The sequence below is a fragment of the Verticillium nonalfalfae genome (genome assembly GCF_003724135.2).
Source record: "Verticillium nonalfalfae strain VnAa140/NRRL 66861 chromosome Unknown scaffold_12, whole genome shotgun sequence".
Taxonomy (NCBI): Eukaryota; Fungi; Ascomycota; class Sordariomycetes; order Glomerellales; family Plectosphaerellaceae; genus Verticillium; species Verticillium nonalfalfae.
This window is the reverse complement of record NW_021167237.1, coordinates 192,951-206,201: the sequence shown is the minus strand read 5'-3', so window position 1 is coordinate 206,201 and position 13,251 is coordinate 192,951. Positions and strand designations below refer to the sequence as shown.

At 53.9% G+C, this 13,251-nt stretch overlaps 4 protein-coding genes across 4 annotated transcripts; 2 read left to right on the top strand and 2 right to left on the bottom strand.

The window, feature by feature from the left end:
- Window positions 1-415: 415 nt before the first annotated feature.
- On the top strand, window positions 416-722 carry D7B24_001104 (uncharacterized protein; the record flags this gene model as incomplete). Its single annotated transcript, XM_028635349.1, has 2 exons — window positions 416-611; window positions 667-722. The coding sequence occupies 2 exons, from the start codon at window positions 416-418 to the stop codon at window positions 720-722; spliced, it is 252 nt and encodes an 83-aa protein (XP_028498024.1).
- A 1,982-nt stretch (window positions 723-2,704) lies between these two features.
- D7B24_001103 (uncharacterized protein) lies at window positions 2,705-4,066 on the bottom strand (the record flags this gene model as incomplete). Its single annotated transcript, XM_028635348.1, has 6 exons — window positions 2,705-2,978; window positions 3,049-3,079; window positions 3,153-3,217; window positions 3,277-3,394; window positions 3,453-3,825; window positions 3,893-4,066. The coding sequence occupies 6 exons, from the start codon at window positions 4,064-4,066 to the stop codon at window positions 2,705-2,707; spliced, it is 1,035 nt and encodes a 344-aa protein (XP_028498023.1).
- A 3,369-nt stretch (window positions 4,067-7,435) lies between these two features.
- GLOD5 (Glyoxalase domain-containing protein 5) lies at window positions 7,436-7,953 on the bottom strand (the record flags this gene model as incomplete). The annotated part of the gene is made up of 2 exons (XM_028635347.1): window positions 7,436-7,463; window positions 7,550-7,953. The coding sequence occupies 2 exons, from the start codon at window positions 7,951-7,953 to the stop codon at window positions 7,436-7,438; spliced, it is 432 nt and encodes a 143-aa protein (XP_028498022.1).
- Window positions 7,954-9,106: 1,153 nt separating this feature from the next.
- D7B24_001101 (uncharacterized protein) lies at window positions 9,107-12,092 on the top strand (the record flags this gene model as incomplete). The annotated part of the gene is made up of 11 exons (XM_028635346.1): window positions 9,107-9,438; window positions 9,579-9,617; window positions 9,667-9,894; window positions 9,946-10,052; window positions 10,100-10,730; window positions 10,797-10,989; window positions 11,036-11,311; window positions 11,360-11,425; window positions 11,476-11,570; window positions 11,624-11,963; window positions 12,015-12,092. 11 exons carry the CDS (start codon window positions 9,107-9,109, stop codon window positions 12,090-12,092), a joined length of 2,385 nt encoding a protein of 794 aa, XP_028498021.1.
- Window positions 12,093-13,251: the final 1,159 nt, after the last annotated feature.

The window sequence follows — 13,251 nt, the reverse complement described above, 5'->3', positions numbered from 1 at the left end:
ATCTCACGATCCTGTGAAGGAGGTACCTGGTTTTTTGCAGGGAGCCCAGCGCTTTCGGAAGTAGTGGTTCCTAGAACCGCGAAACAACATTACTTCGTATCACGGCATCACGATGGGTCAGCGCTCACTATTCAAGCCGAAGCCGCTCTTCGGTATTTCTCAGCAAATTTTCGTACCGTTCCGAGCCTTGACTGTGCTCATGCGATTATTCATATACCTGTATTTGCTGTGCAGAATGAAGCTATTTTGTTCTACATCCAGCAGTACAGCAGTATTCATTCGAAGCATTCGATACCTCACTTGAAAAGCATCACCACCACTCACATCCTGTCAACTTCAACAATCGTTCCTCCAAACGTCTTACCAAACGTTCTTCCAAACGTTCTTCCAAACGTTCTTCGATTCAACCGCCACCATGTCGAACACGCAATATGTTTCCGCCATGTCCATCCCTGGCCTTGAGCGCGCCATGATGCCCAAGCTTGTCCACCAGACCAAGAAGCCCCAATCCAAAGTGGTCACCAACCAGCCTGCCATGGCCTCTCAGTCGACCCTTGTCAGCCATGGCGATGCCACGACTCTCAAGGATAGCGACTCCTTGTGTAAGCTCGGTATGTCATGCAAAGGCTACAGTCAACGCGGGTCACTGGCTAACACTCGTTTCAGATGTCTCACCCCAGCGCGCCTCCTTCTTCGGACGCATCAAGAAGCATCTCGCATGAGTGGTATTGCTTAATAGCGCTACACGACGTTACGACACTCAGCGAGAACGAACGCGCAAGGTAGTCTTCAAGGGCTACTGGATCCGCGTGGGAGTTGGTTTTGTTTCATCTTTTGGGGTTGCATTCTCGGTCAACGAACGATACCTTTGCTCTGATTTATTAGTCTAATAGCCTCCGGCAAATCCGGAACGGGTTCTTGATTTTATTCGCCCAAATTTCATACTCTAGCTGTAGGCGATATGTTCCTTGGGGAACATCCGATGAAAGCATTTGCATTATGGCCAGTAGCTGTCATTGACCCGACCTAGTGTGTGAAAAAAACAACGGCTCAGCATATAGAACTAGTGCCATTGGCCACCATGCAGCATTCTGTATGAGAATCGTTGTTCAACGTCCAATCAGACTGTTGGCAACCGACACATCGCTAAGCTCCGAGCGTGAGAAGAGTTTGAGCTCATGACAGCGGACCTGTGTCCCCTCGCTTGTCAGGTTTGAAACCGAATGCAGACGTGTTTCATTCGTTTGGCAGCCATCAAATGCCTTCTTTGCAGTTCGTCTCGCACATTGGACGTCTTTACAAACTTTCAAAGGCCCCCATTCTTGGTACCACACCAGATGGGTTGCGTGAACGGGCCTGGATTCCCTTGAGGTTCGCCTCCGCTCGATCCCTGGGCTAGCTCCTCCCATGCTGTTATGGCCGTGCATTGTATATAGAGATGGAGACTCGGCCCAACTGCCGAGTGTATGTGTTTGTAGGCCTGTTGCCTGATAGTCGCAGACCATGACTCTTGCGTCTCCTTGGTGTCTTCACGGGCCTCGAATGACTGCCAAGGCCGTTCCGGTTCTTCCGCACATGAGTCTGGTCGCCAGCTTGACAAGAAAAGAACCACATAGAAGTATGACGTCGATCTTCCGACCGTAAGAGAAGCACGCAATAGCAAACAGCAGGTCAGGGTCACTACAACAGATGCATGGCCAATGGCCATTTGTTGGACGAACCTGCCGCAGAGCTTCGCGTACGTCTTGCAACCGTCAGTCGGCAATTCACCCCGGACCAGCTGGGAAGCTCGCCTAGCGGCGTGGAGACTGTCCGTGCCGTTCTCATGGGTCATCCAAACGCCCGTGTCGGCCAAGTCTATACGGCTTTGGCGCTCTGCGAGTTCTCGCGTCAGAGGGGCTGGAGATCGAGTACAAGCGGATGGCTGGCTGGCTGGGTAGCAGTAAGATTTCTTTGCAATGCAACGGCTATCCGCACGGGAAATCGTGTCATATCGAGATTTGCAGGTGCCACAGGCTCCACGACTGCGACCGTAACCCGCTCTCTTCTGATCCGGCCCGTGGGTCTGTTGACCTGCTGATGGGTCTTTTGTGCCGTTGGCCCGGCTGACAGGAATATTGGGGAGTGGCATTGATGGCTCGGCACAGAGCGCAAGCGATCACATCGTGGCGGTGAAGTCGACGCGCCTTGCGCCTCGAGCCCACCCGGGGAGCAAGGGGGGTTCAGTGACCAGTGGAGGCCCCCGGGGACCCTGGTCCAGGGGTGAATGTGACAGGTCATGTACGAGCAGCGTTGCCCCAGCATGTGAGGCGGGTTTTTGGTCAACGCGGCAATGAAGCGTCGCTTACCTCAGTCGGGCAGCCACTCTTTAGACTTTGACACTTCGCACGTCTTCTGCCGCGTGACCAAGGCAGCGTTCAAACACTGATTCGTGACTGTATCCGCTTCAATAGAGATCGACTGGCACGGCGCCCTTCAGACTGGAGCAACAGGGGGCTTATGCAGCATTACGTGAGGAGTCCCGGGCATGATGATCAACGACGGACGCCCGTCGTGAATGAACATTGGTCCGTCCTACATGATTCGAGATTCAACAGATCAACAGCGAAAGGTACATGGGAGTGTGATGATGCAGAAAATCAAACGCTTCGTTATTTATTAATGAGATTATGGTCTGACAAGACGTGACGCCCGCCGCGGCACATTAGTTCTTCTCTATGGGAACACCGTGTTCCACTAGAAAGTCTGCTGACCCGTGTGTTGTCCTCGTATGCGACTTGACAGGATACAGCATAAAGGCAGGTCCCTTGTAGTTGGGATCGGAGTACTTCGGCGGCCGCCCTGCGGATGCGCCGCGGTTGTAACCTTCCTGTCCGGGCGTCCCGGACGTGGCGAGCGGTTCTCTCTTCATAATGATTCGTAGTAATGGCTGGAGGACCGGGATGCATGATGCGATGATGAGTGTGCCACCTTCCACGCTGGAAACATTGTTAGCATTGAAACCCGTTTCAAGTGGGCGCATTGCAAGCGCGGGGGGCGTTGGCTTACATGTTCAAGACGACGAGCTCGGCAGTTTCCCCTGCGATGAGAATTAGATGGTATTCCGATTTGAGATTGGGGTGTTTCAGCATGAGGCTCTTGGGACGACGTACAGGAAAAGTCCTTGGCAGCCAACAACGGTAGACGCGTGCACTTGAAGATGGCGACGCCAGTTGATCTAGCATCGTTTGTCAGTGCTGGTTCTGGGTTGTCCGAGTTGTCCGGGTCTACACTTACATGCAGCCAAGCCCCAAGGCAACGGTGAGGGCAATCTTCTTGTTCCTCTTGATGCCAAGGTTGAGAAGGATCAGACCCGGGTACACCGCGAGATAGAGGTCGACAGCAGCGGAGAAGACTGTAAACGACGTTAGCTTGATGGTCTTCCTCGGGACAAGGAAGAATCCAAAACTCACCTCCAGTTGCGATGGCGTACCGAACCAGGATTTGGGGATCCCAGCACTTTCCCTTGATGTCAAAGTTCCACTGGGACTCTGCGGGAACACACCTCCCCAGCAAGAAGACGGCGTTGAGGGCCAAAAGGACGTTGCAGATGCCGGCCATAGTCCAGAGGACAATGGTATGCGTCCGTCCGGGACTCATGATGCGCGTAAGGACAGCAACGACGGCGAGCTTTGGGATACCGAAGGATAGGATACCCAAGGGAAACCCGACTAGGGTCCAGAAGACAACACCCTCTTGCTCTTCTTGGCTGAGGGTGACAATGTGACGGCCATTGCCGTTATCAATGGCCTTGACGGCCAAAGCCACGGAGATCCAGCAGCATATCTGAAGCCTGGGTCAGCGCCACATGGTTCCGGCAAGACATGATCGACTCGACTGAGGCCGTACTCACCACAGATACCACGATAAGCCAGTCGTCGGCGTGGAACTGGCGCAGGATCTTGCCTCGAACCCAGAGGCGGGCGGCGGTAAAGAGCGTACTGAAGACGGAGACGGGAATGATGACGGCGAGGATGCCAGGGCCTTTGTTGGCGTTGGCAATCTCAGGCGGGATGGCGTCGGACATGATGACGAATCTGTTATTGTCGATCGTCTTCAAAGAGATGTTTGTTCCTTGTGAAAGGGTTGGGAGGAGTCCGATGGTCCTCGGTCTTGTTTGGATTCACAGAAAAAGAGAAGCCAACACTGCGCCGATATCCGAGCACATGTGAAGAGGGTATCAAGACATGATCTTCAGGCCGGATCCGAGTTGAGACAAACAACGAGATGCGCACGCGGCGTGGCTGTCGTGCTAGCTGCAGGTCGAGTTGAGTCGAGTCAACGGCGTGTTGGTGTGTGCTTTCCTGCCGGATGGAACTACAAGAGACGAAGAGAACAGATGGATGGTGCTCGAGAGGACCCGACGGTGCGTTTATGTTCCCAACTGAACAAGCAGAGAAGGGGGGGGCGTGCGAGCGTGCGTGTGTCCCAGACCAGGGGACAGAGGCTGATCAGATAGAGAGGAGTGTATCCTGGGACACTACTCTGGTCGACCTCTGTGCGCAAGCATGGAGTCTAGCATCAACCGCCATCACACACCCCTGGGCGAGCCTAGGTGAATCCATGCCGCGTTCAACGGTGGCCGGGGCCACATGTCTTGGGATTGACGCGTTTATTCGTAGTCGCGCAGGTCATTGCGGGTTCGTCAAGAGTCAAAATCAGGGCATGTCCAGGACCATGTCGTACTTGGTCGTGGTGCTTGTCTTGGGGGGTAGGGTGGGTGGCAGGTCGGCATGATAAACCCCCTGCGACAGTCATCTGCCGTCAACAGAGTGATCACCATTGCATTTACCACTTCGGTAGTGCGAACCCCTGGAGGGCCGGGGATCCTACCCCCTGGACGGTCATGGTTTCCGGCGCCGCGGGGGGCTCGGGCCTCGGGGTTGCAGTCGTGGTGGCACTCTAGTGTCCATTTGGCGGGCTTTTGAGCGGGCTCAAGGCGGGGCATTGAAGGCCATGAGAGGTCCATGAAGGCAATGGGGGCCTCGGTGCGGGGCTTGGTCACGGCGGACCTCGTCGGGTGCCCTTATCACCAGCCGGGCAACGACTTTTCGGACACGTTGGTCTGGGGTCCTGGGCATCTTGGGGGGCCTTTGGGACCTTGCTTGGTACCTGGACCAATATTTCATGGGTAGGGCTCCGGATACGGGTTCCCATGCAGGAACATGCTCTGCTCGGCGACCTCAGTCTGGCTCAATGGGACAAATTCCACCGAGATGGTCCACGATCCTGCACAGGGGTACGTCTTTGCTCTTGTTTGGTAAGGGCCATTGCCTCTCCAAGTTCCACCTCTTCACGTGCTAGTGCTGTGGCGGTTCACGATAGCAATCAAAGAAAAAGGATTCTCCGGACGAACAGACCTCCTCGTTCTTTCGCAGCCACGGAGCAATACCCTGAAGAAGTGAAGTCCAGCAGCGTAACGCACTGGTCCGGCTGGTCCCCAAGTCACACCATGGCTTGAAGCCAATCGAGAAAGGGTCACGCACAGATGACGCCCTCCGCGGCTGTGGGTGATCGAGAAGGCGTTCAGTCTACTGCGGATTCTAGGCCCACTGGGCACCGAGGGATTGGGCTGGGCACCCACGACACCAACAGCCAAGACTCTGCAGCGCGCAAATCCACCAGCCCGCATCGGTCGTTAGTGATCCGCTCATCCATAGCGCGACTTCGAGTGAGACAAGCTGCCCGCGGATCTTCCCCAGTAGGCCACCATGATCTGGCCATGTTCTGTTGGCGGGTGGCCGTGATCAGCGATCGTACCAAAAACCCTGATCTTCTCTGATGGTTCTCACGCGATCGGGCTACCGCTCACATGCTGTGCGATGTCTTATGTTTGAGGATGATCTTTCGGCGGGGGCCGACTTTCCCGTTGGATACTGGGAGCCCAAGCACATGGTGTTGCATGACCCGGAGGCTATCCTCGAAACCAAAACTGCCCTTCAAGCGACGGGCAAGGGCGATTATGCCAGACTTACATGGTACATCCAGCCAGTGCGGAATGCGGTATCAGGGGTCATATACCCTCCAACTTTCTAACAATACTACGTAACACCACGTCTATCTAATCTAGCCCCGGCCTGGTCCTCTATCAATGTTTGCTTGCCACTCGATATGATATCGCAGTCTGGGGGAAAGCTGGCTCTTCGGGTTGCATTCGTCGTGGCTCTCCTTGAAAAGTCTCGAAGTCAGCAATAGTAAGCAGCTCAGAGCCGGCAAGAATTGCGAATCAAAGACAGCGTGGGTGTCTAGCTTCACATGGCGACCCCCATTCATCTTGTCGCACGTACCTGCTTCTGTCCCTTCTTCTGGTTGGGTTTCACGCATGTGGCCAGTGTCAGGGCAACACGGCACATTCAAGCGGAGAACCCATGTCGAGTGCGGCTGACCTCCAGCCAGCGACAGCAGGTCTCTCAGCAAAAAACTTCCTTGCAGCATAATCGTAGATGTGACAAGTTTCTAGGCCAGGCACACGTTTCAAGCGTGGCGTCACATGTTCAAACCTACCTGCGGCTACAGTCGCGCATCGCCTGCATTATTTTCCGACTCCGGGCACGCCGTGGCTACGATTGACCTGCATTCGAGTGCCGAGGGCACCGCTCAAGGCAGGACCCGATGTACTTGTCAAAGGCGACTGAAACAATCCCGCGATGCCTTCATAGGCATATCCCGCCCCCGTCTATATTTGGTCAACATAAGCATCACAAATGAACCGTTGACGGGAGCCTCCCGCGCGTGCCGCGGAAATGAGAAGCTTACTGTCTCTGAGGACCTGCCAGTAACCCGCGGTGGCTTTGGCATACCCTTGACTAGCCCACGCCCCCGAAGAGGGTGCACCCTTGTGTGCTGCGCCAGCTGCCAGGGATCACCGTCCCGCGAGGTGCAAAAATCAAGCTGTCTTCCCCCAATTCAACAAGAAACCTGGGACGAACACGAACGCCTCTTTTTTGACGCCATTTAGACTCTACTGCCGTCGTGCGGGGTCTCCAGGGTTCAGGGCGGATGATGCCATCACAATTCACCCGCTGCTGGTGAAACAATCTAGGCCTTTGTCACCGAGTCGCGGACTGAACTTTCATGAATGTGATTCGGTACTTGTTTCCTCCGAATGCGGTATCTGGCATACGGCCTGGGATGCATGCACGCAGGGGACGGGGGTCAAGATCCGACTCTTCCAACGATTCATCAGTCAAACGAGGAAGCTAAACCTCGACAATACCGAACTTGTGACAAGATTGGCAGCGACGGATTCGAAAGGCTTCTTGCACCGGCGGTGCTCATTTGCCAGTTGACAGGATGCAGTTTCTGAGAGTAAACTCAATTCGCGACTCCGGAAACGAGAATCATACGGCAATCGGTTACAGAGGAAAGAGAAACTCGTCGTGACCTTGAAGAACCCCTAATGAGCATCTTCGTAGTGCGACAGTCTATAGAGCTGGCGTCAGCGCCCCCGTTTTCTCCCACGTCGCCCCTCGTGGGGGGTCCCTTGCGGGCTTATCGATGCATCACTCACTCGATGAGATTCCCGTCTGGACCTCTGACATAAATGCTTCGGATTGGACCCTGGGCTCCAGTACGGGCGACCACTTTCTCGCCTTCAAGAATCTGGATTCCCGATTTCTGAAAGTCGGAAATGACGTCGGCTAGGTTGGTTCCATCCTGGACCAGGAAGCACAAGTCGGCAGTGCCAGGAAGCGCAGTAGTGGCTTTTGGCTCAAACTCCTTTCCCTGCTGATGGAGATTGATCTTGAGAGCCCCAAACTTCAGAGCGTGTCGCACAGTTGAAGGATCTGTTGAGGATACAAAGGATTCTGGTTTCATGCCGAGGTGCTTCGCATACCAGGCGGAAGTCTGCGGTATACTCTTGCAGGTGAGGACAAGATGGTCTAGAGCCTTGATGACCACGCGGGATCCCATTCTGTCGTCTTTAGGTATGCTGAAGCTGGATTGAAGAGGTTCCTAATGTGAACAGAGTTATCGATGCAAAGAACTAGATGGCCTGTTGACTGTCAAGTGCACCGTGACCTGCGAGGTTGGCGTCAATAAGGTTAGGACTCACAAGGTCAAACACAACCCCCAACAACTGTCACAGTTTAACCGAAGTCACGTGTCGTTCTCGATGCCCATGTCTGCCCCAAAGCTTCGGCTGGTCGGTTTAGACTTTTCCAGATCTGTGAACAATACACATTGGTAGCCACGCTTGACCTTGCCTTAACTTACCAAACCGTCCGCGTTTGGCTACAACAAGTACAACGAGCCGTATGACAGCCCACATCTGAGCTCTTAGAGACCCCTTCATTTCATTGAAGCTTTTCGAGTCATCTGCGGCTTGCCAATCATATCACCCTGATGCATACTGTTAGGCACCACCATTTCCGAGCGTTTGTTCAGCCTTGTCTGAGATGATGAGGCAACGAAGTGATGAGGTTAAGAAAGTCAAACTATAACGTTGTGATCTGAGCTCGAACAAATTGCGAAGTTGGTGTCAATGAGCTATTTCAGTTGGTGAAGAGTTCTCCAGCTGTGAAAAATTCACGGCTGATAGCACCGGCGCCGTGAATTTGGGCACACTGTCGAAAGTCAATGGCGGATGCTTAAACCCATCATGGCGCCATCGTCACCCGGACACTCGTCATAGGGCCGGCCCACTGACTCCCCACCTCTTTACCGATGACCGGACATCGCGGTGCCCACACCGGCACTCTCCCTCTGAGCCGACTGGACAGGAGAAGCTTGTTGATGTACAAAACGTCCGTACTGATGGCGCCATGCAGACTTTTGGAAGTCCGCAAAGCCTAGGGTCGCACGTATCCCGACGCTCATCATATCAAGAGAGTTTCTCCGAGGCAGCAAGCAAGACACTCGGGTTGTTGCGTGTGTAGGTCAGTTGAGCTTGTCGGGCAAGAGACGATATTACCGCAGCGACATCGGGTGCTGGGCGACAGTTACATTGGCAGCTCGGTTGATATAGAATAGCGAGTAGTCTATCTGATCTGCCTCATTTTTCTTGCGTTGTGCAACTGTGAAAGACAAACGACCCAGTGCGAAACCCTCTTGCACGACTCGAGTCATGGATATCCCGAAGATAACCGCCATATCTGTTGGCCCAGCCGGCGGCCTTTCTCCCATCACATCTGGAGATACGTCGGCCAAAGCAACAGGGCCATCTCCTGTGCACGAGACGTCAGTCGAAAATGACGATCGGTCGGTCAACAAGATAGATCCCGAGGATCAGCGCGACGACGAGGCAAGGCTTGTGAATGGTGGAGTTGTCATTCGGGATGGTATGTTGACTTTATGGCTGCGGGTTACCGCCTTTTCTATCGACTACGGAGATGTTAACCCTTCGCAGGCAACGATGTCGCAAGATATGTGGTGTCGACCCAAGATGATGGAGATCAAGTTCTCACATTTCGGTCATTCATCATTTGATCTATCGATGCTGACTCGAACAAGGCTTGACGGCTCTTGCTGCTTGTATAAACCAAATGTTTGTTTATACAAACCTTTTGCATGTACTAAGCTAATTTAACATGAAACAGCTACTTTTACAAGCCAGTTGATGTGTCGTTCGCTTCTGTGTAAGTTGTCCGTATCGGGGAGGATAAATGAGAAGGCTCACGCTGCCAGATTTCTCTGCCTCATGGCCTATGTCAACGGTGTCACTTGGTTGGTTGTTCTTCCGCGCCGTCACCACGTCGAGAAGTTTCTTCCATCACAGGCAAAATGGCTGGGTCCGGTGGTTCACTTCATCAACCCTGGTCACTTTGGCCTCAAAGAGCATGCTATTTCTTCGATCCTCTCCACGTCCAGTGGCAACGGAGCAGCGATTGTACAGGTGTTCGGTGCAGAGAGACTGTTAGTGTACGACGAACCCTAGCAGATGAACCTGTTCTGATTGCTGTTCAGTTTCTATGATCGCGAGACCGACGCTACGACCGCCATCCTCACCGTGTTCTCAGCCTCTATCTTTGGCTACGGCCTTGTTGGTATACTTCGGTCCATTATTGTGCACCGTACGTTTCATGCCCTCTGCAGCCAAGCCATTTCTAACACATTCCAGCCAGCGAGATGGTCTGGTGGCAGTGCCTCCCAATGGTCTCAATCTACCAGACCTTCCACCGCGAATCAGAGGGTTCCAACCACCAGCGTCTGAAGATGTTCAGTCTGACCTCGATTGCCATGTTCATCTGGGAGCCCTTCGCCTCCTACATCTGGCCGTGGCTCAATGGCATTTCCATCCCTTGTCTCGCCTCAATGAATGCTGCTCCGCCAACGCGGAAGATTCTGATGACCATCTTCGGCGGTATCTCATCCAACGAAGGCCAAGGTCTATTCAACTTCTCTCTCGACTGGCAGTATATCACGTCGCGATACATGTCCCTCCCGCTTCTGCAGCAGGCGAACTCATGGGCCGGTATTTTCCTCAGCTACATTATGTGCTTCAGCCTCTACTACGGTGGTGCCTGGGGCGCCAAAAAGTATCCATTCATGTCGACAGCAATGTTCGATGCGAAGACTGGAAAGGTGTACAACCAGACTGCTGTATTTGGGCAGACTGCTATCCTTGATATTGATGCGTTGGAAGAACACGGTCTGCCCCGTCTGACGGCTACGAATGTCTGGGCCAACATGGCCGCGATGGCCGCCATCGGTGCTCTCATCACTCATATCTCTCTGTTCTACGGTCCTCTGTAAGTTGCGCTCTTCAGCAGGAGCATCTTCAGCAGGAGCATCAAGGGAGGTCTGACACAACCTAGCATCAAGCGCTCGCTCAAGCAGGCCTGGAAGAAGGAAGAAACGGACCCGCACTTCAAGATCATGAAAGACAACTACAAAGACGTGCCCATCTGGTGGTACGTCGCCGTTCTTCTCGTGGGATTCTTCCTAGGTCTAGGAGCCGTCATCCACGGTAATACGACTTTGGACCCTTGGGCCTATGTCATTGCCATTGTAAGTTGCTCGCACCACGTCTAATACTGACCTAACAACTACACAGCTACTCGGATGTGTCGTTGCGCCTTTCTCGCTCTGTCTCTACGGTCTTCTGGGAACCAGCGTGTCGACGAACAACCTGTCGAAGATGCTGTGTGGCGTTCTGCAGCCTGGCAAGCCCGTTGCCAACTTGTATTTTTCCATGTTCAGTCATGAGGTGACGGTGCTTTCCGTCTTTCTTTCGACGGATCTCAAGATGGCGCAGTATCTGAAGATTCCCTGGAGGACCATGTTCCTGCTTCAGACATATGGCAGCCTGTTCGGCACCGCATTGAACTATGTGAGTGGCATTCTTGCACTGCTGGGGGTTGGAGCTGATATGCAACAGGTTATCATGGACACCATTACCAGAAACCGCAGGGAAATTTTGCTGGATCCTCTTGGCAACCAGGTCGTGAGTTGACACCCGAAAACCGGTCTCGTTATGATGCTGACGGCCCTCAGTGGAGCGGGCGAAAGATTCAATCCCTCAACACGACTGCCGTGACTTGGTCTCTCGCGAAATACGTCTACGGCTTCGATAAGGACGGTTATGGCTGGTCAGTCCTCATGCTCTTTCAAGGCTGTATCCAGCTCTCTCTGACAGGCCTAGGATTCCCCTTTCTATCCTCATCGGCGCCGCCATTCCGGTCATTCTGTGGCTCGTCTCACGCAAGCACAAGACCATCAACGGCTGGGAAGTCCGCAAGCTCGTCGCGCCCGTCATCTTCCACAACGCCTCCGAGACGACATCGGGCACGACGTCCGTCATTTGGTCGCAGATCGCCACCGGCTTGTGGTCGCAGTGGTACATGCGACTCCGCCATCCGGCGTGGTTCGGCAAGTACAACTACATTGCTGGCGGAGGCCTGGACGCGGGCGCCAAGGTCATGATGTTTATCCTGACGTTCGCCGTCGCCGGAGGCTCTGGCAAAGAGGTGCCTTTCCCGACTGTAAGTGCTTCTTTCCCATCGATAGCTGCAATGTGCTAAGCGAGGATGCAGTGGTGGGGCAACCCCGTGTCGGGACCGTCTCAGTATGCCGATTATTGCGGAAATGGAGAAACGGCAAAGCAGGGATGAGGTCAAGTCGCTGGCTATGTGTGGTTTGGGTGTCCATCTCGACACGCTGGGCGCCAGTTGCTTGGAGGTGTAGTGAACTTCATGTTTAGGCCAAACCAGCAGAAATGTCAAGTGTGGCAAGACAATCACGCTGCTAGGTTCCCAGCAAACAGCGTCTGCTTGTTGAGCAAACGGTCCGCAGCGCAATCAAACAGTGCAGAAGTTTGATGCATGACCAAAAGATGCCGTGTACATGTACATCACCGCCATGTGCCTCGTGGGTGATTGACAGGCAAGGATTGTCGGTTCACACCTCGGACACAACATGGTGATGGTCGCATCGATGATCGACAGCCACGTTGACGTGACTCCCAATGAACCAGAAATAAGCCATTGGCCTGGATCATCCCAGGTGAGCACGACTTTTCGCTGTAGGGCATCGGCCTTGAGTGACGACGGACCATTCGAGAGTCCAAGCAGAGACATTATCCCGGCCAAAGAAGTCCGACAGATGAACGGCGGGCGCACGCTAAGTATGCCCAGATGCTACGCGTGTCTGATCATGGGGTCTGGACTGGACCGGAGCCCCGGGCACCCTTTTTGCCGGCTGGCTCCTTGGAGGGCAGACGTCTTAAAGGGGCAGGAGACGAGTGCGCGTGCCGTTTGGCAAGGAGCGTCGTGCGCACACAATCAGCTCCAGGCAATAGTGTAGGGTCGATGGCGGTGGATGAGACATCGGCCCGGCCTGGTCGAGGATTACTGCTAGCGCGATGGCTCGCTGGATCACATCGCGATCTTGTCCCATGGGGTGACAGCGGGCTGGCGTTCGCCCACATGGCATGGGTCGTGGTAGGAAGCCTGATATAGAAGACAGGGGAGGGATGGGATGGTGGGCTCCGATGAATGCTTGAAGGAAGGGATGGATTTTAAAATATGGGCAAAATCCTACTGGGAAATCAGCATCGATGCCAGACAGGGGCGTGGAGGTTGGTGTGGTACATGTACTGTCAGTGTCGTGTGGCCTTTCGCCAGCAACAAAGTTTGACGATCCACAAATCATATGAGCAATGATCGACAACAGATGTTGATCTGTTTGTGTAGGCAATGTCGGTTGGCACTGATGAGAGACAGAGGGCAATCGCCTGACGTGGAAGTTTACCAACTGTAGAGGTAGAGACTG